This window comes from Neophocaena asiaeorientalis, unplaced genomic scaffold (assembly GCF_003031525.2).
Source record: "Neophocaena asiaeorientalis asiaeorientalis breed wild unplaced genomic scaffold, Neophocaena_asiaeorientalis_V1.1 scaffold110, whole genome shotgun sequence".
NCBI classification, from domain to species: Eukaryota; Metazoa; Chordata; class Mammalia; order Artiodactyla; family Phocoenidae; genus Neophocaena; species Neophocaena asiaeorientalis.
This window is the reverse complement of record NW_020175053.1, coordinates 3703492-3727069: the sequence shown is the minus strand read 5'-3', so window position 1 is coordinate 3727069 and position 23578 is coordinate 3703492. Positions and strand designations below refer to the sequence as shown.

Below are 23578 nucleotides of genomic sequence, written 5' to 3'. Positions count from 1 at the left end.
AACAGTGTTCTGGTTGTCTGCTGTCTCAAGGGCTCTTTTTTACCTCACTTTTCCTGGCCATTTTAAACAATATTGGGGATCTGAGCTTAGGCTCACTCCAATCTGGGTTCAATTCCTGGCCTTTCACTTCTAAGGGGATACGACAACGAGTTACCTCCCAGGGTTGTGAAAATTCAATGAGGTGATACTTGTAAATGGTTGAGCACAATACCTGGCACTCGTAATGCCCAGTAAATGTCAACATTGCTGTTATTAACTTCATAATTGCTCATTCTTAGGCAGGCATGAATGTCCATTTCTGGCTCCCTTTTTAGAGGTTATATAGCTTGGGATAACTAGAATCATAACTTTATCTAAAGAAAATAATAGATAAAAAAAAATTGAACTGTCACCGCTGGAGACTCAGTAGAACAATCTGGCAAAGAATTACTCCCAAAGGAGTTCTCTTCAGTTCTCCTGTTGGACTTTGTGCTGTTGCCTAAGTCTGGACTATATCTCATCAGCATATTAAGTTCCTAGTCATGAGATTAAAAAATAGGAATATGAATGCGTTTGGGGGGGTCACCTTTTAATGCAGATATAAATAAGGACCTGTAGTCCTCAAAGAGTGGTTTATGCCTATAGCCCGAATGAAGGCTGGGTGACCCCAGGATTAAGTACAAACCCAGCCTAGCGGGGCCTGAGCAGTCACCGATCAGGAACCTGAAAAGTTCATTCTAAACATGGATGTGATGTGTTCACTCACCACAACCAGAGCAGCTGCGAGGTGGGTGGGGACCCTAGAGTCACGGTTCATTCAAGTCAGTGTGGAGGTATGCCCGGACCCCACTGACCCCCATGGACTCACTCACCTGGAGAGTTTGTACCATGAAACGTGTACACCAAGTTCATAGCACAACGTGATAGAGGAAGCATCCAACACTGTAAATGTCCTTAGCATTTTACTTGGTACCATGGCTCTAGCCATTGTCTATTTGTTATAGGTTTATTAGCAGTTGAAGCCAAGTATGTAGATTTAATTTTAGTCCAATGCAATTACATGGCTATATCATGGAAACTCACTGAGCTGCTTCCTCAGATGGAGGATCTCTTTGGAATTAAAAGGCTCTGAGACAGATGCAAACTATTATATATAGAATGGATAAACAAGATCCTACTCTATAGCACAGGGAGCTATATTCAATATTCTATGATACACCAAAATGGAAAAGAATATTTCAAAAGAGAATGCATATATATGTATAACTGAATCACTTTGCTGTACAGCAGAAATTAACACAACATTGTAAATCAACTATATTTCAATTTTTTAAAAAAGGCTCTGAGGAATTTAATTTATCCTAGCCTCAGTGGTTCACAAGATTTTACTTCCTTACAGATGTGATTTTAAAAAACTACTGGAACCCTTGAAAACACACACGCATGGCTTATCTTTTTCACACGCTATTTACTTCCCCCCACCTCCCTTTACGTGACTGACCCCCAGGGCTGGAGCCTGCTGGCAAAGACACGTGACACACACATCCAGGCTCCACTGCAGCATCCATCCCCTGCTCTGGCCGGTTTCACCTTCAGGACAAGCGAGATTCAGCAAGCAGGCTGAGCCATCAGCCAGGCTGCTTCTTCCCCTTTGTCCTGGCCCAGGTGATTTGACAAGTTCAGACAAATAAAACGAACACGTGGCAACGGGATATACTTATTCCTATTTTTAATCTGGCCGAAGATCAGGAGAATCATGAATTTTGAAGAACTGTCAAGCTAAAGAATGGAAATGAAATCACAATTCAGATGCGAGCTATGGATTTTAATGTGAATGGCTCGTCCTTTAAGTTTCTATAGTTCTATATAAAGTACAGCCTGGATAATGTGTGGTTTATCACTCATGCATCTTACTAGTTTGGTTCAGTTTCAGAAGAAATACATTAAGGTGAAATTGGACTGTGCCTGCCCAGACGACCTAGTAATCGTGGAAATGAGCACATGAATTCCAGAATTTATATTTACATATAAATTACTGCATGTTAGCACTGTAGTAAATGACGCTTTGTCCCTGATTGTACATTCTCTTTTATGAAACCATGAGATGACAGTTACACACTCATGGCCCAGGAAAATGACTGTCAGGTGGATGTGTGGCCATAAGGGGCCGACTGTAAGGCACCCTTAAGCCAGGACTCTGAGGTGAGGAAAGGCTGAGGGGCACACACAGGTGGCATTTCAGATCTCCGGTATCCATGTCAGCTGAGACTGGCCCAACAGCCCTAGGAAAGTCCGGGTACCTCCTTCTCCCCATCGTATAGTGACCCGAGTCAATGGCCAGAGGTCCCTCTGGGCAGTCCTGAGGGAGTCGCACAGTGTTTCTTTCCTTCCTCCTGGGGACTTAGCCATCTCTTCCACCAGTGGATTCTGAACTGAGCACCAGTGGATTCTGAACTGAGCACAGGAACATGGCTTTTTATTGGGGCAGCTCCCCTCGGCTAACTGCTCCTCTGTTCCCGCACATACGCTTTCACCCATCCAGGGTGGAGTCCCAGAAATGCCTTCTGTTCGAACACCACCTTGCAATCTCCTATTTTCCTATAGCCTTGTTTGCCTTCCAATGAATGTGTTAACAAACACTTATAGGTCATCTTTCCGAATGGATAAAGAAGATGTGGTACATATATACAATGGAATACTACTCAGCCATAAAAAAGAATAAAATAATGTCATTTGCAGCAACATGGATGGACCTAGAGATTATCATACTAAGTGAAGTAAGTCAGACAGAGAAAGACAAACTCCATATGATATCACTTATATGTGGAATCTAAAATATGACACAAATGAACTTATCTACGAAACAGACTCTCAGACATAGAGAACAAACGTGTTGTTGCCAAGGGGGAGGGGAGGGGAGGGAGGGAAGGGTTGGTAGTTTAGGATTAGCAGATGCAAACTATTATATATATGATGGATAAATAACAATGTCCTACTGTATAGCACAGGGAACTATATTTGATATTCTGTGGTAAACCATAATGGAAAAGAATATACATACATATATATATATATATATATATATGTAAACTATGCTTTGTCTTTAATCAAGGGACAGCAAAGACAGCAAACCCCATTACAGGATTAAACATCTTGTATTTCAGATGGACTTTTTGGCCACCCATCCTATTACTTAATTTAGAGTGAGATTGGTAAACATAATCTAGTTACAGCCATCCAGTTTCTCAAATTTTCATAAGCAATACAACTTCAGATTTCTGGTGTAGCCCCATGATCTACTTAAGAAATCGTAAGTGCAATAGCCAGGGCAGCACTCAAATGCCAAGGTCTTGTCCACCCTGACTACGGCCCTTGAAACCAGGGTGACCAACCTCTGCACCATACCTGTGCCCCACTCATCCCTGGTTGTCCCAGGTGACAACCTCCTCCACTTCCCACCCCTTGCTCCGTCATCTTCCCTGAGCGCATCTTGTTCCCATGTCCGGTAACCAGGTTCTGACTTTTTTACCCACAGATCACTCTTATGGCTTCAGAAACTTCTGCAGTCCCCTCCCGGTTTCTTGGGTCTCATCTTCACTGCTTCATTTTCAGCTTGTTGGCATCCTCTACTGCCTGAGATGAGAGACCTCTGCTTGCCCTTGACCTGCAGGAACTCTCCATGCCCCTGCTGGTCAGCTCAACTCTTCCCTCCTGGAGAGGGGACGTTTGGATGTGTTTCACTTGAATTGTTGGAAAGGCATCGAATCTCCATCCAAGAGAATAAACAAGGGTTATCAAGATCTCACATTTAAGCAAGTCAATGAGGTAGAGAAGAATCCTGAGAATTAGAAATCAATTTATTAATTTTAATTATAAACAGGAGTTTTTGGTATCCCATGTACCTGTAAACAGTTTTCCCAGAGGACGGCCTGTGGTTTCCAAATATTCACCTCATTCGAAACAGTTTCTCTGTCAGTTCTGAATAGAGCTCATTTCTGACGTATGCACCCATCTTTCTGCCTTCAACCTGAATATCAACTATAAACATGTTTAGTGTCTGAACCACACATAATAAATCTTCTTTTCAAAGCACACAAGGAAAGAATCGGTACCATGGATGGAGCTTGAAGAGGAGACACAATGGCTGCTGGTATGCAACATATACATCTACCCATTTTATTTTAGCATTTTTACATCTATAGACATATATGAATGTAGCAATCCAAAATAAAGTGGGATTATAATTTGGCTTTGTAAATGCTTTTTAAAAAACCTCAGATGCAAAAGCAGAGATTATTTGAAAGTAATCATCTTTATCATACGAGTGATTTCGCCCTCAGAGGGAGAGATCAAATTACTTAAGGGGGTGAACACGGGGAAGAGCTCACTCAAATCCACTAATGTTGAATCGTTTCACTGAGAGGCTGCTCCAGTTCCAGTCATTTGTTTGTCCGTGAGAGCATGACAACACACTATAGCCTGGCCCTTGTTAACTGGCATGATTTAAAGGAAATCTTCTTTAAAGCCGTCTCTGGGAGGCGGCTAGCCTCTTCTGACATTTCTGTACTGAGAATCATTAGCTGACTGGTGATTTCCTCCAAGTTGTCCTAATGTCCCTGAAAGATATTGATCTATGAGTCATTAGACCTGCATTTAGCTTTGCCTTTCAAAGAACAAGGGGCACGGAGAGAGAAGCAGCCCTTCCGTCCACCCTCCTCAAGCCCCACCAGTAAGTGGTCTCCGAAGGCCAGAGACCCCCCGGGGTGCTTAGTGAAAGCAGCAGTCAAGTCCACAGACGCCTTCGATGCCAGAACGACCCTGCTCCTCTCCGAGCTTCCCACGCCAGGTCTCACTCTTGCTTGAAGTCGCCATCTTAACCTAAAAGAAGATGACTCAACATGTGAGCACAAAAGCACTACACTTCCTATCAATAGGCGACAGAATGATCACATTTTCTTTGTTTTCACAATTCACCTTCTTCCGTTTCAATCACTGCCTTTTTACCAACCTTAACTTCATGTGTACCACTTTCCATTTTTTCATATTCACGTCAATCATGTTTTTCCATTCTAGAGTTTGAAAAAATCCTGATTTTCCTAAACCGTGAGGCTTTACCTGGATCCATGCTATGCCCATCCCAGTGTGTGTCATTGTTGCCCTGGTTGACACTTTTTACCACGGGTGTTAAAGGATCTCCTGATTAAAGAGTCACGATTATTTCAGAATTTGCAGCCATCTTCTCCCTGTACTTTTTGGTTTATCTCGTTTTTTAGTTAACTTCTATCTCCATAGAATGTACCATTTCATAGTTCCCTTGCAAGATCTTAAAAACCTGCCCCAGATCACAATGGAATTCTCTAAGCAACAACATACCACATCTTTTCCATATTTGCTAAGTATAATTTATTTGAACATTTCTGCCTCAAAAAGACAAACGTGTTGAGCATCTAAGGAACAGTCTGCATAGATCCCCACTATGAAATCAAATTGCTCATACTTACAGAAAAATAAATTTCTAAAGCATCACTCAGACCCCAAAACTGTCTTACCTTGTTCATATCCTTTGCATCTTTCTGAGTATCTAGTTGCTAAGTGTTTCATGCTGTCTTTGGATTCATATTCCGTATGCCATCTTTGGCGAAACTCAAGTGTTACCATAAGATAATTTGTCATTTGAATAAGGCACAGAGTGTATTGATTTCTAAGTCCTGTAGATACAGACTTAAGGAAATCAGACTGGATTACAATGAAATGAGAAGGGGTGTTTGAAAGGCACTGGGTAAGTGCACAGCATCTTCTTATCAGGTTGGGAATTGAGTGATGCTGACCACATTCTTGGCGTAGCCCTTGGTCCAAGGCAGTGTGTCCAACGTCATCGCCATCCCCTGCAGAAGACACGCTAGTCTGCCCAGCACCTCTTCCCTCCTCCCCCTGCCCCCGTGGTGGTCCTGCTTAGCTTTGATGCTTTCATGGCACTGACCCAGACCTGCAAGTTCTCCCCCAAGTACTCAGGATGGTGCAGGGATCGGCATATGACTAGACAGTCAAAGTCTTCCCGGGGACTTTGATTTGAGTTATTAGGTAACAGGCTCACTTTTTATCTGTGTTCACAAGCCAGCGAAGCAAGCGATGCTAAAAGCAACACGAGCAGCAGAGCCAAGAGGTGGAGAACAGCAGGTCCTGATGCTGTTGTTTGAACGCCCACACCCACCTGAAGCAGTTTGTCCCCCTAGAATCTCCACTTTCAAGATCCAGTACTCCCTCCATTTTTGCTGGAGCCGGTTTGAGTTGGGTTTCCGTCACTTGCCACCAAAAATGAATATATCACCTACCCCACGACACCCAAGATCACCAAGGCAGTTCATCTCCAAAAGAAGAACTGCTACTGATTTAGTCTCTATGACCATCTGTCCTGTAAAGCTGGGAAGGCCCAGAATGCACAACTGGAACACAGAACCTGCAGTTAAGTTCAGCGTTCAAAGATTCCACCAGAGCATCCATGACCTTGGGCCAGTGTGCTCACTCCCCTTTGCTTTGTCCTTCCAAATTTTGTATTTCCCAGCACTTTCTAAGCAACTGGGGTCTCCAAAGTACTCTATAATTGTTTGTTTGTTTTTCTTCTATTATAAGTAAGCGGGAAAAAGTAGAATGAAAGAAAAAATATGCATACAGAGAGAGCCAATGACAACACTTTATGCTTTTTATTCCATTTTCAAGTAAAACAGGGATCATCCTGTTCTTCGTATTTGGACCTTTTTATTCTCTTGTTTCCATTTTTCATTTCTGAGTGAATTTGGAAGAGCAGAGTCCTGCTTTCCTGGTCCCCGTATGCCTTATAAGCATTGACTGGGGGAAGGAAGGCCCTCCGTCTAGCCAGACCCTTAGGAGGCATGTAACCCAGACCCCACAGCCTGCTCCAGGAGGACTCCGGCCTGTAGCCCTTGTTAAGCAACTAAACAAGGAGCCCATTAGACAGAAGTGGCTCCAGGGCTTTGGTGGCCTCTGCAAGCCAACCAAAACCAAAGCCTGAGATGCCTCAAGGGTAAGAAATTGAAACCTGAGGATCACAGCCAACCAGGCTTCAGGCTGCAGCAGTCCAACCATTTCCTTGCTTTGCTTCCCCACCTTCTCCGTGTCAGTCTTTCCCCAGCTCTTGTCGGCCGAGCCCCCCTAACCATTAACGGTTTGGCGCTGCCCAACTGGAATGGTTTTTGTTTGTTTTCTTTTGTTTTGTTTTGTTTTTGCGGTACGTGGGCCTCTCACTGCCGTGGCCTCTCCCGTTGCGGAGCACAGGCTCCGGGTGCGCAGGCTCAGCGGCCATGGCTCACAGGCCTAGCCGCTCCGCGACATGTGGGATCTTCCTGGACCGGGGCACAAACCCGTGTCCCATACATCGGCAGGCGGACTCTCAACCACTGCGCCACCAGGGAAGCCATATATACACACATATATATTGTGTGTGTGTCTGTGTGTGTATGATACGTGGGCCTCTCACTGTTGTGGCCTCTCCCGTTGCGGAGCACAGGCTCCGGACGCGCAGGCTCAGCGCCCATGGCTCACGGGCCCAGCTGCTCCGCGGCATGCGGGATCCTCCCGGACTGGGTCACGAACCCATGTCCCCTGCATCGGCAGGCGGACTCTCAACCACTGCGCCACCAGGGAAGCCCTCAAATTCTTTAAAACATTCTAGATCAGCAGAAGATAAGACAGTGGCTGACAGGGAATGGGGGGAAGGGCAGGGTTGTCGTTCAGTGGGTATAAAATTAGTTATCCAGGATGAATACGTTCTAGAGATTTGCTGGACAGTATAGTGTCTGTAGTTAATATGCTATAGTACACTTAAAATGTGTTAAGAGGGTAGATCTCATGCAAAGTGTTCTTAACACACACGCACCAAGGTAAGGGACACACAGGGCAAGTTGTGGAAACAGATGATGGGTAGGTTTATTACCTCAATGGTGGTGATGGTATCACGTGTGTATGCATATGTCCAAACTCACCAAACTGTATATATTAAATATATGCATATATATGCAATATATATGTGTATACACACACACACTCTGAGACATCTGAGAACAGGTATCAGAAACCCAGTTACCAGGATGACAAAGCAGGAACTCTGCTACTAGGTTGCTGATGTCATAATGGCACCAAGGATCACACTAATTTAAACTTGAACCATAAATCTCTTGGTCTGAGAAAACCAGAAGTTTTGAGCTGTCTCAGATTTTGTGAGCCTGGATCAGTAGAAAGAAGCCTGAACTTGAAATCTGGAAACATGGCCTTGGTCTCAGCTCTGATACCAAAGAATCCCCTAGATGTTTGTGGAGCCCGTGACATTTCCTGAGGCCTCCATAGCACTTCCCGCACATGAAGGAGGTTAGATATATGTGAATCCTTCAAATTCTTTACTTTCTTATCAGATATCCCAAAGGTATGTGAACATCAGAAATTTCCACTCGTCATTAAAACATGTCCTTCTACAGAAAAACTGTCTAAATTTCCAGCGTTGCCACTAGGATTACACGAGCTGAATTTTCAAGAGTGAGTGAAAAAAAAAACATCAAGATTAAAAAATAGGGGACAACTGGACTTCCAATATCTCCACCAAAGGAAATTCTAATATCACACTGTCCCATCAACAAGAACACAGTCACAACAGGCATTAGGGCTTTGACTGCTTTTGGGAAAGGGTTGAGCTACTGTTTCCGACTCACATGCAGGTACCACTTGGACACACACTTTTGTTACCCCTCATCTTTTTTTGTAAATAAAAAATCACAAGCTATGAACAGCCGACTGTTCCTAATGCTTTTGGAACACACGATCACTTTAATGTGGTAATGAATGTCTCGAGTTTTTCCTTAAGGGCACCAGAAAATTCGCCCACCTTTTCTTCTTTTTTATAAAACTGAAAGGTTGGGATGCAAACGATATTGCAGTCTTTCGCCAGCCCCTCACCCTCATCAGCGTCCACTTCCAGGAACACCACATCCTTGTGCTTCGTGGACAGGGACCGGAAAAGGGGCTTGATTGACCTGCAAGGCCTGCACCACGTGGCCGAGAAGTCCACAGCAACCAGTCTCTCCCCAGCTTCCTTCAGCGCCACCTCGAAGTCTTCCTTGCTCAGGATCACCTTCACCAGATCCTCCTCCAGGACCTCCATGGCCTCATCTGCTGACTGCAGGTTGCCTTCTATTGGCTGGATGGTGTCTTCTAAGGACTTGGGGGTGTCACCCTCCTTGGGCAGAACGGTTTCGGCTGAGAACTTTGGGGTGTCACACTGCTTGGATAGAATGGTTTTGGCTGAGAGCTTGTGGGTGTGGCCCTGCCCGGGCAAAATGAATTTTGCTGGAAAATTGGGGGTATTGCCCTGCTTGGGCAAGGTATTTTTTTCTGAGGAATTGGGGATGTCAGCCTGCTTGCACAGGATGGTTTTGAGTGGGGAACTGGGGGTGTCACCCTGCTTTGGTGAAATGATTTCGGCTGGGGAGTTGGGGGTGTCAGCCTGCTTGAGTGGGATGATTGTTTCTGGGAATTTGGGGGAGTCAGCCTGCTTGGGTGGGATGATTTGGGTTGGGGAATTGGGTGGGATGATTTTGGCTGGGAAATTGGGGGTGTCAGCCTGCTTGGGGGGAATGATTTTGGCTGGGAAATTGAGAATGTCACCCTCTTTTGGTGGGATGGTTTCTTCTGGGAAATTGAGGGTGTCAGCCTGATCGGGCAGAATGGTTTGGGTTGGGGAATTGGGGGTGTCAGCCTGCTTGGGGGGGACACTTTGGGCTGGGGAGCTGAGGGTGTCACTGCCCTGCTCAGGTGGGAGTGTGTCCATGGCCTGTAGGACTTCAGACCGCTCCGCAGGTATGTGTTGAACGTTGCTGACCTCATGGACAAAGGCCTCCGGGGTGTGTGCTGGGACCAGGAGTGTCACATGGCTGGATAGAACCTGTAATGATGGACTTTCTGAAGAAAAGGGTAAAAAAATAAAAATGCCAAAGAAGAAACAAAATAATTCTGATCATCTACTCCAAGGAAGACGGGTGTCATTCTCAGAGCTCGTGAAGGTAGTCTTATAACAGATGTATTCACTTCCATAATCAGATTCAGCAGAAGGCCAAGCAGCATCGATTACATGTCATCTTCATGTGGGTTTTTTGTTTAACTACAACTTTGTCTGCTTAGTGCGACACTGCAGCCAACCCCCTTAGCGCATAGGTCCCCCTTCCCTCCCCCTTACCTGTAGCCTCACCTTCATTCATGTCTGCCTGACTGACTGGCCTCTTTTCCGATTCTTCCGGGGCTCCAGCTTCATCACTTTCCATTTCCGGTCCTTGTCGCAACCCACCCCTACTTCACAGATGCCTCACAGTGCCAGCGAGGGCATCCCCTGCAACCTTTTCCAACTGAACGTCATACAAGGAGTAACAACTTGTATCCGGGTGGTGCTCACAGCCGGTTTGCCCTCTTTGTTCTCACAAGGGTCCTCCTCGACAGTTTCATGACAGCCTGGGTTTGGGGGCTGCTCTGTGCGTGAGGCTGTGCCCAGTGCCTGAAATGAATTCACAGCCATTATTTCCTGCGACACAACACAGCACTGAGGTAAGTCCCATTATGACCCCCACTTTACAAGTGAGAAAACTGAGTCTTAGAGAAGTTATGTGACCCGCTCAAGGTCTCAGAGCTCATGGTGGGGCAGCTTCCGAGCCCATACTCGGAACACTGGGCTGGGCTGGGCTGCTTGCCGGATGCCCTGGCCAGGGTGGGTAACTTGAGATCACCTCTCCTGCCCTCTCCCTCTAGGATCCCCAGCTCCTGCTTTCTCTTTATGACTCACCCACCATAACCATCAACATCCTCTTAACCATGTTACCCTCTTCTGCAAAGTCCTGTGTGCTGGTCAGATGTCCGGTTTGGACACTGGGAAGGGAGATTACGACACAAAGGGGTTCCCTAACTGAGAAGAGGCAGAAGTGAAAACATCACCCCCATCCGTGTAGACCAAGAACCAAGAGAACAGTACCTGTGTCCCATCTCCAGGTAGAAACCTCAGCACGGACACAGATTAAATGTGTTCAGAGGAAAGCTGGAAGCAGGGGAGGATTTGCCTCCTGCTCCATCTGGAAGACCAGGGAGGGCCCACGTCCACATGGCAGCATGGGTCACAGGCAGATTCTTGGGCCAGGGATCAGGAAGTCCTCACACCCTGGGGTGGGGCCGTGAGTGTTCTAAGACCAGAGAACCAGTAGAAGCTCAAGGAAGAACAAAGAAGCCACAGTAGAGGTGGATCTGCGGTCAGAGGCAAGGAACAGAGGCACAGGCTCGAACAGTGGGTGACAGCACGGGGCCCCAGCCCTAGACAGGATCTACCGTCCTTAGCAGTTCCCAGTTCAGGGACCAGGCCAGACCAGCCACTTCACATGGGGACTCAGCAAGAGGTAGAGGGCCCAGGGACAGCTCATCCACACAGCCTTGTGCACCCACATATTATGGAGAGGGCAGGAATCAGGAAGACTGAGCTGCCTCCAGAATAAAACCATGTTCCTTAGACTGAAATGCCACAAATGGGCAGAGATTGAATTCCATGCCCCTTCTCCTCACCGTCCCTCCCAAAATCCCTCTGAGGTCAGGCTCATGGGGAAGAGTAGACGCCTTGTAGGAAAATTTTAAAGTCTCATTATATCTGCACATCTTAATAAAAATGAGGAAATCTGTGACCCCGTGACATTCATACTTGGGGATCTGAGTTGTGTTTTAGGTTCGGCAGGGTTTTTCCAATTATTTCTACTCTTGATTCTGAAATTCAGATGGATTCGAGGCAACTTGAAATATTGATGCTGCTGAATAATTTTCACTCAACTTGTCCTAAAACGTATTTTTTTTACCTTCAGCACAAGCTCATCCCCAAATTGCTCATGAACCCTTATGTCAGTCGTGGTTCTGTCAGTGAAACAATCAGCTATTTTAGGCATAGAAAGATCTGTCTAATCAGAAAGTAGCTGGAAAGGCTGCTTTGGGTGAGGTGTCCAGGAATGATTCCCAGAAATAGGAACAATGCCGCAGAACTGGCCTGCCAGGGGGGCTGCGACCTCCTTTTGGAGGATAGCAAACACGCAGGGCAGGTGGTCAGGAGCAGGGGCCCCAGCCACTGGTGGCAGAGAAGGAGGCTGGGCCCAGATGAGGGGGATTTGTCACCACAGGTGACAGAGCTGGAATTTTATTTAATTTGCAATGGGTGTCCCAGAAAGTTTTGAGGAAACATGATCTGATATGCATTTTAGCAGATTCACTGTTACCATTTATTCAACCATAGATCTGAGGGCCAAAGACAGAATTCAAAGAGATCTGTTAAGAAACAATCGCATAGTTGAGAGAGAACATATTGAAAGTCTCAACTGGGACAGTGGAAAGAGGGTTCAGGGTTGGAGAAATTCCAGACATAAAATTTACATTGTTTGATAAATGCTTGAGAGGAGCTGAAATTGAATCTCGAACGTGGAGCCTGGGCAGCTGGGAGAAAGCAGTGCATGAGACACACAGGTAACAGGGGAACGGGGCCTGTGTGCCCAGAGGGGCATCGTACCCGAGGCAGGACATCCACCTGGCAGCTGGAGATCAAGGTCTGATCTCCGGAGAAAAGTCAGGCCAGACCACCATGTGGAAGACAAACACCCAGAGGTGATAGTTGAAATCCTGAGATTGCAGGCGATCATTAGGAAGGGGTATCAATGGAGGAGGGTTAGGAGCACGGATTTGCAGGAAGCACCTGCATTTGAGCAGGTATGTGTAAAGGGGGAGGAGCCAGGAGAGCCTTGGAGCCCAGGCCAGAGGCCAGAGAAGGAGCATCAGGTGGTAAGTCAACAGCCTCGGGTGCCCTTGGGGAAGTGGGGGGAGTGAGAAGAAAGAGGGCAGTGGTGGGGCAATTAGGTACCTAAATTCAGGTGAGGAGTGAATAGAAGGTCACGGTTCTCCTTTAAGAATTCAATTAGTGTGAAGGAAAGAGAGGGTAGCTTGATGGGGAAAAGGAGAAGGACAGTAGTTTATCAAACCTAGTGACAATTTATGCATATGTGTAAGTGAACAAGAGGAGAAAACAGTGCAGAGGGAATTTTAAGATGGAAGCAAAAAAAAAAAAGCTTGGGACATGCTTTAGAAGTGAGTTGGGATCCTTTTCTGAAGGAGCAAAAAAGGAGAGAATAGGTACAAATCCGGAGAAAACTCAAGGTAAAGGCGAGCAGAGAACACTAGCCACGCTTGGGTCATCCGGGCCCACTTGGGGACAGGGTTTGGGGACTGGGTTCTCTGAAGGAATTCAGTGCCTCAGGCCCTGTAAAGTCAGACTTGTCAGACGCTGATCCAGAAGCCATTTCAAAAAGCCAGTGAAGAACTTGAGTCCCGGCTGAATGATGGGGTCAATGTCAAAGTCAGGGACAAGGAAAAGATACACGAAGCAGTCTGAGCAGTGGGTGGAGGGTCAGCACACCCGCAGTTGGGATCAGGTAATAGTTGAGTGAAATCTCGTTGATCGTGATTCAGCTCTGCCAGCCTGAGCTGCTTAACCCTTGGGTCCCCGACCAGCACCTCCTCCTGAGATGCAAGAGTGGTAGCCTGGCCTCAGCATGGCGGGGGGCTGTCCTGCTCCCCAACTAAGCAGACCTCAGAAGGCCAGCTGAACCCTCTGTGGTCCTCCTGCACAAGTGAGAACAATCGTGCATCCTTCTCAGATTCATGTTTTGGATAAAATGAGATACAGTTTGAAAGGATTTAGCTCATGGGAAGCATTCAGTGAATGTGGATTTCCTTTCCTTCATTCTTTTATTTTTACAGTCCTTATAATGAGAGTAAAGAAAGGGGAAAATAGAAAGTCGTCAAAGGTACAAACTTCCAGTTAGAATATGAGTCCTGGGGATAGAACGGACAGTGTGGTGATGATAATTAATAACACCATGTTGCATATTTGAACGTTGCTAAGACAGTAGACCTTAAAAGTTCTCAGCACAAGAAAAAAAAATTGTAACTATGTGAGGTGACAGATGTTAACTAGACTTATTGTGGGTGATCATTTCCCAAGATATACAAATATGGAGTCATTATTGTACATTTGAAACTGTTATGTGTTAATTATACTTTAATTTAAAAAGTTAAATTTGGGACTTCCCTGGTGGCACAGTGGTTAAAAATCCGCCTGCCAGTGCAGGGGACACAGGTGCAAGCCCTGGTCTGGAAATATCCCACATGCCACGGAGCAACTAAGCCCGCACCACAACTACTGAGCCTGTGCTCTAGAGCCCGCGAGCCACAACTAGTGAGCCTGCGTGCCACAACTACTGAAGCCCGTGGGCCTAGAGCCCATGCTCCGCAACAAGAGAAGCCACCACTATGAGAAGCCCGCGCACCTCAATGAAGAGTAGCCCCCGCTCACTGCAACTAGAGAAAGCCCGCATGCAGCAATGAAGACCCGACACAGCCAAAAATAAAAAAAAGTTTATTAACAAAAAAAAGTTAATTTTTTTTCTTTTCTTTCCCTGTGGTACGCGGGCCTCTCACTGCTGTGGCCTCTCCCGTCGTGGAGCACAGACTCCGGACGCGCAGGCTCAGCGGCCATGGCTCACGGGCCCAGCCGCTCCGCGGCATGTGGGATCCTCCCAGACCGGGGCACGAACCCGTGTCCCCTGCATCGGCAGGCAGACTCTTAACCACTGTGCCACCAGGGAAGCCCCAAAAGTTAAATTTTTTAATTAAAAAAGACAGGAGAAGATAACAGAAGCTAGCATTTGACTTCTGCCTCTCTTACCAGTCTATGGTCGTAGGCGACTTACTAACCTCCTGGGCCTCGGTTTTCTTATCTGTAGAATGGAGAGGATAATAGTATCTGCCTGATAAAGGGGGTTGTGAAAATAGAATGAGGTCATATGATGTAAAACACCTGGGACAATAGCTAGAGCAAAGCAGGTTGCTAAATTCGTGTTTGCTCTCGTTTACGAGCACCTGCTCCGTGCCGGGACCAAAAGAGGTACTTTCTGTCCAGTGAAACCCGTAAAGCCCACTCAGGAGGCACTGAGGGTGTTGACGTCTGTGTACACAGGGCCCTCCTGGCTGCCCAGAGCCCCCGTGGGCAGCCCTCTTCACACGCATGTTCTCCTTGAATCCTGAGGACACACACCTGCAGGGTAGATGCTACAGCTTTATATGGTGGATATCATACCTTGTATGACACCTTGGGGGCAGATGTTTTCAGAATTCGGAATTTTGTCTGGAATTTATAACAGTAATATGGTGCATCTATTACAGAACATGCAGCAGAGTCAGGGATCGAATCCTACAAGCAAAGAGCAGGAATTCTGCAACCGAATGTGCAGACATTCCCCCCTCACCCCCGCCTGGTTGGATAAGTAGCTATAAATAGCATCACATCAGTTCAGGTCTGGTTTTACGGCCAAATGAGTCCATATCAAACTTAAGAAAAAGTCCCTTCCAAAGCTTTTGGGATTCCAGAATTGGGAATGTGTGCATATGAATTATTTTCTGCATTTGATATGTGAGGAAACGGAAGCTTAGAGAGATTGACCTTCCAAACCCTCCCACAGCCAGCAAGCTACTTAAAACAATTATTCATCGGAACATTATAATAAGAAAAAGACAAAGTTGGTAAAACTTAAAATATTTATTAGTATGAATCAGTGTGCGTTAAACCAAAAATAACAGATACAATTGGACGATGTGGAGGGCAATGCTTTACTACAGAATATAAGGTGGAGAGGTCCTAATGTCTGCAGCAGCGTCTTCTATACGTGAGAACTGGGTCCAGCCCAGACAGAAGCCCTTTACAAAAACACGAGAAAGGGAGCAGTTTACACAACTGAGCGGTGACAATGGATCACTGGGTCTGGTTTCATGGTTAAACCAGAACCTAATAGGTCTGAATGAGGCTTGGAGTCCTTTTATTTATGAGCCCACTCTTTCTTCAAGTTGCAATGAGCATGGCAGAGCAGGGAGAAGCAGGGCCCCTGAGGGGAGCCAGTTTCAGCCATCACAGGCCACGTTCCTTGATCTCAGGGGGCATACTTTGGTCACCCGAGCCTCCCTCGGTCCTCGGTGGGTCCCAACCCTTTGCTTGGCTAAATGTTGGCTTTAGGTCTTCAGCCGTCTATGGTTTGCAAGGGAAGTCATCTTTAGCACTCCGATGTACCACTTTCCACTATGAAAATGGCAGGTCAATTATGTGCGTAGGTAGAATGTTTGCATGACCCCACTGCCATTTTAGAGATTCCCACCAGGAAATAATCCCTCTGAGAGCCCGTGCCTGCGTTACATGACACAGAGTCACGAGCCAGACTCAGCCAGTGAAATGGATCACATGTCGGCATAACAAATATGAAATCATATTTACACATATACACACGGGTACCACACAGGAGAGAAAGGAAAACAGAGGAAAAGAGCACATTTGGGGAAATTGGGCAAAGGATGCTGCTTGACATTTTGGAGCAACAGTAATTTCCAGGCCTTTACATGATATTGCGTGGTTATAGTTCAAAGATTAGAACAGCCAGAAAGTACTCTCAAGGCAAAATAAAGGAAGATCCGAAAGCCTCCTTGTGGACAAAGCTCGAGCACCTATCTTCAGGGAAGACGCCGTGTTCCTGTGAACGTGTGTGTGCCCAAGTGCCATCTATTCTTTCTACCAATTGCTCCAAGGACTGACTATAGACACATTGTCCCCTGATGGCTTGAATAGTCAAGGCCATACAGGAAGGCAAAAGAGTGATTCCCACCCTCGTGGGCTTCTGGGTGGGTACCCAGCTGGTTAAGACCGGCTGTTTTATGCAAGATGCGAGCACCGAAGACTTGCTGGGCTGCGTACCTCCTTAGCTAGGCAACCTTGTCTAGAGACAAGCCCAGGTCCTCGGGGACAGCTGGATGATGAAAGATTCCAAAATAAGCCTACATTACACCTGGAATTAGGTCATTTGAATTTGCAACCCACATTTTTTTTTAACTTCGGAAAGAGGCAAGATAATCGCTTGGCCTGCAAGCAGAATCACAGTAGCCCATAAAAGTGACAAGGTGAAGAAAACCCTAAAAAACCCTGCAAAGGCCCTGCCAAGACGTCCACGTGCCAACTGCTAACAGTTTTTGAGGAACCCGTCTGAGAGAGCTACGAGGCACTCCTGAACCAAAAATAAGTGTTTCCAGCGTTCGTGTCCTAAGATTGTCAAGTTATTCTTGCAAGCTGGAGGAAGCAGTAAGAACATCAAACTGACAACACATTCTCGAGTTTAAAAACCCTAAATCTGAGATTTCGACCTGCTTTCCTGATTGCAGTCCACGTGAAGAAGTGTGAACTCGGCCCTGGTCTCTCAAGGACTCTCGCTTTTTTGGGTGGCAGACTCAGCGTCCCCGCCCATCCAGGGCTCAGGGGCAGAGCCTGGCAGGACTCAAGCACAGTTACTGAAAGTTCGAGGGTTTTACTCAGCTTATGATCTCTTCCCTGATTTTTACACTGTAGGTTTCCAATTAATGTTTGTTGAGCCCTGAAGGTACCAGCTGGCCCTGATGCCATACTGCGTGATCAACCACATCTCACCCCCAAAAAAGGCACCGATCTGAATATCCTCCAAGAATCACCTCCCAACATGAGCCCTCGTAGGAAACCAACTGCTTCTTGATCCCAGGTTTCTATGCAAGTTAGAATGGAAACAGGATTTGAATTTTCAATGGGGACGGCTTTTCCTCCTTTCCATGCCTTCTTCCCTTTTCCTTCCATTGGATTCAGACATCTTTAATTAATTGAGCAGACAGGAAATCTGAAAAGGGAGGGTTCACTGAAGTTTGTTCTCAGCCAACTGGCATTCCAGGGTTGGCCCTCTGGTTAGCCTTAATACCCACAGCCCCAAAGCTTGGCATCTTCTTCAAGACTTTCTCTGATTTTGCAGTTTTGCGGGGTCTAGAATCTTAATGTGCTGGTACTTCCTCTGGCTGGCTTTCCTGTAACCTATTATTCATTGATATTATTCGAAGTTTGCCCTACAATTTAGATTCAAACATCCTCCAGGTAATTTGTTCCCCGGATATGACACTATGACAAACTCTCTTAGTAAAATAATACTCTGTGTGAAACTTCCCTAGGAGAGTGGGAATTTATTACTGTGGAGGTGACGCAAACCAGGTGGTCTCTGGAATAATATTTATACCCTGCGTTTGTTACAGTTTACACAGTAGTGACTCCAATGACTTCCAAACCGGCCCTCCAAATCCCAGAATGACATGATATATTGTAGTCAGATTTGGTTGGCTGGTTTATATGACCAAAACTTAGAAAAATGTTCATTAAGTAAACGTCACAGGTGTAGATAAAACTTCCTAATACATCTTTCTCCACTTTCATAACAGCGCAAGTCTATAGCAGATGGTCCAATTACACTCCACTGAAAGGGAAATTCCATGAACCTTTCAGTGGAGGTTGGTTGAGTAATTAAGGCAATGGCACTGAAGAAGTTCCTGAAATTTGGTTAGAAACGTAGGAAATCAGAGTGGAACACCAGTTTAGAATCTCACACACATAAGCCAGTAAGACTTCTGTACAAATTTAAGAATATTTTGAGGCTTTTAACAAAAAACTCAACTATAATTAATACCTAAATCCATTCCCTCTGAGTGAATTTCACGCACCAAAGGCCCTTTCCTGGCAGTGTGGTGGTTTTTCCCAGAGTTTTGAAGAATCCTTTTCCAGGGATGTTCCCTGCCCCGTTCCCTGCGGGTCTCACCTCCCTCTGAGCCAGGGGCCAGGCCACCGAGGGTGGGAGGCCCCCGCAGCAGCACACGGGGAGGGGAGCTCCGACCTCTTCAAGCACAGGGGACCCCAGCCCCAGGTCAGCAGCACCGCCGGCCGGCCTGCGAGGTTGGCTTCAGTTTGATTGTTCCATTGTTTCCGTTTTCATGGGGGTCCAACGGTGGGATCTGGCGACCTGGAAGGAACGGAGGCCAAGGTTGAGTTCCTGTTCCCAGCCAACCCCAGCCCGCTTCCACTTCTCCAGTCATGTGCAGGTCGCACATGAGGCAGAGGGGCTGTGGTACTAGCTCTTTCCCCCTCTCCCTCAGCTGTATGAAGTCAAGCTCAAGCATAGAAAGTTAAGGAAAAGGAAAAGTAGCTTTCTGATAATAAGTATTTCCCCGGAGGTGGAAGCCCTGCTCCAGAGCCGGCATCCCTCTTCTCTGCACAAACAGCAGCCACTGGTTCCTCCCAGCCTTCCCCCCCGCATCCACCACCGGAATGAGCCCCTTCTCAGCTCCTAGTGAGGCCTCATCTTTGTGCTTCTAAAAACAGACCTGGCTTGGGAATTGTGATGGTCCCAGTAACATCACGTATTAACACTGAGCTCCCGTCCCTCATCCTGCCAACGCACTTAGAGCATTAACTGGAAAGCCTTTGGAGACATTTTTCACAGGAAACAGTATCTTAAGTGTCATTCACAAGTAATCTTGTTTTAATTTAGAGAATTAGCTGAGAGTCTCTGCTAACAAATCCAAAGTAAAAATTAAACAGGCAGTGGAGGGGGATAGGGTGTTGTAGTTAAAGAGTATGTGTTTTGTTTTTTGTGGGGTTTTTTTTTTTTTTGGAGATGATAAAGAAATCCTAAAGCTGTGCTGATGGGTGCACATAAAAAACACTGAATTGTACATTTTGGTGAAATGTATAGTATGTGAGTTTTGTCTCAATAAAGCTGTCTTCTAAAAAGGGAATGGAATATGGAAATAACAAACATTTGTGTAGAACCTCACAGTTAAAAGATTTTCACAGGCACATCTTCACTGGGTCCTGTGAAGCTGTGAAATGACTGTTATGATCACCATTTTACTATTAACTGGAGAACTTAGGCTACACCTGAAGGTCAATACCAAGGGGCACAGGTGGCTCTCTGATTATAACCTACATCTTGACTTTCTGATGGATCCCAAAGCCTGTGTCCCTCCCACTCTACCACCATAGCTCTTGATGCTACTTTTCTAACCCCCATGGAAAAGGCATGAAACACGAGCTCTAAAACAGGGATTTAAAAAAATCAGCTAATTAGGGCATCAGTTACTAGGTAACCAGTAATTAGAGATGGAAGGGAAATTAGTTCCAAGACAAAGCCCTTCCATGCAAGTGGATGCCCTAAGGACCATAAAGAGAGTCAAAACGCCCTTGAAGAGGTGCATTTTCACAAGGGTGGAAATCATCAATTTCACAGGTATTAATGCATTGTGTAGATTGGGTGGTATGGCCACTCATGGAAGCTCAAGCATAAAGATTAAGGCCATTGGCAATTACCCAAAATTCAAAATTCGTGGTAGAGCTCTTATCCGCTTACGGGGCAGACATGAAGGCTGGAGGGATTTCTGCAGCTACTGCTTCTGCCAATTTGTGTCCTCCACAAAGCTGTACAAAGCTTCTGCAGGCCATCCTCCAAACAGTTCTGTCCTAATCCAGAAGCAAGTATGTACTTCCCTGTCCTGGACACGCTGTGTCTGTTTTATTAGTCATAAGAAAAGGGAAGGAAACAAAATGCCTCTCCTACTTTGTCAATCTTAAGTGATAAATAGAGGGGAAAGTTCCCAGTGACTACCAGTACTCTGATATATTTAGGTCAGATCTTCCCGCTCAAGTGTTCCATACCCCTCCAGAGAAACTGATGTGTTGTGGAGGGATGGCAGTGTCAAGTTACAGCATTACTGGTGTTATTTATTTCTTTATTTGAAGTATAGTTGATTTACAATCTTGTGTTAACTTCTGCTGTACAGCAAAGTGATGCAGTCATACATACATATATATACATTCTTTTTCATATTCTTTTCCATAATGGTTTATCGCTGGATATTGAATATAGGTCCCTGTGCTATACAGTAGGACCTTGTTGTTTATCCACCCTATATATAATAGTTTGCCTCTGCTCATCCCAAACTCCCAGTCCTTCCCCCTCCCTCCCCCAACCCCTTGGCAACCACAAGTCTGTTCTCTCCATCTGTGAGTCTGTTTCGTAGGTAAGTTCATTTGTGTCATATTTTAGATTCCACGTACAATTACTTAAGTTGTTTAAATTAACATTTCGGGTGCCTCCTGCGAGTGCTAGGAGCTGTAATAGGGGCTTTTGCATCTGCAATATTTTGGGACAAAATTGTAACTCTGACCGGTGCATGCCGCTGCCCTAGTTAACTAGTCAAGTACTGTTTACCGATTAGTTTTGACTACGTCAAGATCAGTATCCTACACTCCCATCAACCTCATGGTATTCTTAAGTTGTTAACTCTGAAGTTAGCAAAATAGCATTAAGCGGTATGCCCTCCTCTATGTGACCGATTCTATACACCAAGTGTCATAAAGTTTCATAAGTTTTTTCCTAGGAAAAGTACCTCAAATATAGAAAAAGCTCATCCAGAAGATTGAAGTCACAAAAGTGACTTGGAGTGAAGAGCTAGAAAGGGTAATGCCGGAGCAGCCCATCCCATCCCATCAGCACCTCCTTTGTCCCCATTCCTCCTCCTCTTCCCTGGCCTTCACTTCTCTCCTCAGCAGACGGTCAGGGGGACAAGGTCTGGGAGCAAGATTAGGTAACACTCGAGGCAGCCCCCCAAGAAGACGCCCCTCTTATTTGTTTTAAACTGTGAGCAACGTTTCTGAATCAGTGTCAGACTCGGCTTCTGAGAGGAGCCAGGTTCTGTTTATCTTCAGAATATCCCAAATCTCACTGAATAGAACAAAATATTTCTCCGAGACAGAATGACTGCAGTTTGTTTACATATTTGGGTTCCATGTAAAATTTTGAGAAAAGGGCTGTTCTGCTAAAAAAAAAAAAAAATTAAAAACCGCTGATCCACAGCTCAGTGCTTTGTGACCGCCTGGAGGGGTGGGATAGGGAGGGTGGGAGGGAGGGAGACGCAAGAGGGAAGAGATATGGGCACATATGTATAACTGATTCACTTTGTTATGAAGCAGAAACTAACACACCATTGTAAAGCAATTATACTCCAATAAAGATGTAAAAAAAAAAAAAACGTTGATCCAAAACACCTTTGAGGGTTTCCCCTGGTGGCGCAGTGGTTGAGAGTCCGCCTGCCGATGCAGGGGACGCGGGTTCGTGTCCCGGTCCGGGAAGATCCTACATGCCGCAGAGCGGCTGGGCCCGTGAGCCATGGCCGCTGCGCCTGCGCGTCCAGAGCCTGTGCTCCGCAACGGGAGAGGCCACAACAGTGAGAGGCCCGTGTACCGCAAACAAAACAAAACAAAACAAAAACAAAACACCTTTGAGGCCATCTGCACTGGAATGTGAATTAAAGGCTTAGATTGGTGTCCTGTGACACATCAAGGCATTTTTATGGGTATCATGACATTTGTTTCTAGGTTTTGTTCCTGAGAATTGGGCTGCCCAAACCTTTTAGTCATGTCCAATTTTGTCATCATCGTGTAGATGTGGATAAAATCTTGTCATCATGGTCAATTGGAAAATGTTCTTTACAGATGTAGCAATTTCTCATTGAAAACTGCCCTCCTGGGGGAACATAATAGATTTCATGGTTCCCCAATGAAGGGGGAAGGTGCTAACTAGCCGTGTGGCTCCAAGTACATCATTATAGTAACTGCTTCCCTTTAAGGAATAAAGAGCTGGTATTACAGCCTTAAAATTCCCTTTTAATACCAATAAAAAGATATTTTCACACTTGTTCTGTGAATAAAGTTTCTTCAGTAACTCCTTAAAAAAAAAAAAAAGAATTACTGCAGTTTCCTTAGACTTTGTGTTTCTCATCTGGTGGAAAGAGTTTTGAGATCTGAGTGAGACTGTTCCAGGTGAGTGAATTCAGACATGCTATCTGCTCTCTCCAAGACGGCCTTTCCTCACCTACAAAAAGAACACGGGAAGTAGCCTGACAACCACCACGCATCACAGACGCTGTGGCTAATGTGCCAGGAGCCCAGGACAATGGGCGGGTCCCCAGCATCCCAGGCTCTGGATGCAGCTACGTATCAACCCCTGCCTCCCCCTCCGCACAGTGGATGCTTAGGGTTCAGTTACTAGGATGGGGCCCATCCTGCTCTTCTCCTAAACACTCAGCCGGGGAGGGGCCCGCACGTGCCAGCTTCAAACAGTAAGAAGAAAGGAAGTGCTTCCATTTTCAGGCAGAGAAAGGAAAGCCGGGCCCTAACAACGACGCAAGCACCTTAAAAAGTGCAGGAAGCCACCAGCGCTGTGAAAACACACCAAGAACTCGGATCTTGTGGTCTGAGTTATTTGGAACTTACTCAAAGCTTCAATGCACTTACACAATAGCATAGTTCTGGAAAATGCCATAGCATTTGGTACCAAGGTGATCACCTTGGAACACTGTTGAATCAGTATTAATTACATGGGCACAGAATTGGACAAAAATATACACGCAAACGTCTGAAAGAAACATCACTGCATGTTTCTGCTCTTATAAAACGTCCTCTGAGTACACAACCTCCAAAGAGCTCGTTCTGGAGTATAAATCCTATGGCAGGGTGTTTATTTTAATAAGGTTTGGATTGTGTAAGATTCTGCTTGGGAAAAGTTAAAAGACTTTTTTTTTTTTGGAGTTCCAT

The 23578-nt window shown here is 45.8% G+C and overlaps 2 protein-coding genes across 5 annotated transcripts in view; both read right to left on the bottom strand.

The window, feature by feature from the left end:
• Positions 1-7905: 7905 nt before the first annotated feature.
• TXNDC2 (thioredoxin domain containing 2) lies at positions 7906-14189 on the bottom strand. Of its 2 annotated transcripts, none has more exons than XM_024763843.1 (3): positions 11003-14189; positions 10220-10531; positions 7906-9928 (listed from the first exon to the last, which is right to left on the bottom strand). In XM_024763843.1, the coding sequence occupies exons 2-3, from the start codon at positions 10235-10237 to the stop codon at positions 8810-8812; spliced, it is 1137 nt and encodes a 378-aa protein (XP_024619611.1). In that variant the 5' UTR covers positions 10238-10531; positions 11003-14189; the 3' UTR covers positions 7906-8809. The 2 variants fall into 2 exon arrangements, with proteins under 2 accessions (XP_024619611.1, XP_024619612.1); XM_024763844.1 differs by having other exon boundaries at positions 10232-10531.
• A 1439-nt stretch (positions 14190-15628) lies between these two features.
• RAB31 (RAB31, member RAS oncogene family) overlaps positions 15629-23578 on the bottom strand; it is a 107034-nt gene continuing 99084 nt past the window's right edge. For 2 of the 3 annotated variants that reach the window (XM_024763846.1, XM_024763845.1), the window contains one exon: positions 15629-18947. Coding sequence is in view for 1 of the 3 variants with exons in the window: in XM_024763845.1 (XP_024619613.1) it covers positions 18853-18947 (95 nt within the window). In the remaining 2 variants the exon portion in view is untranslated. The remainder of the gene's footprint in view (positions 18948-23578) is intronic. The other variant, XR_003005762.1, reaches the window with a different exon arrangement.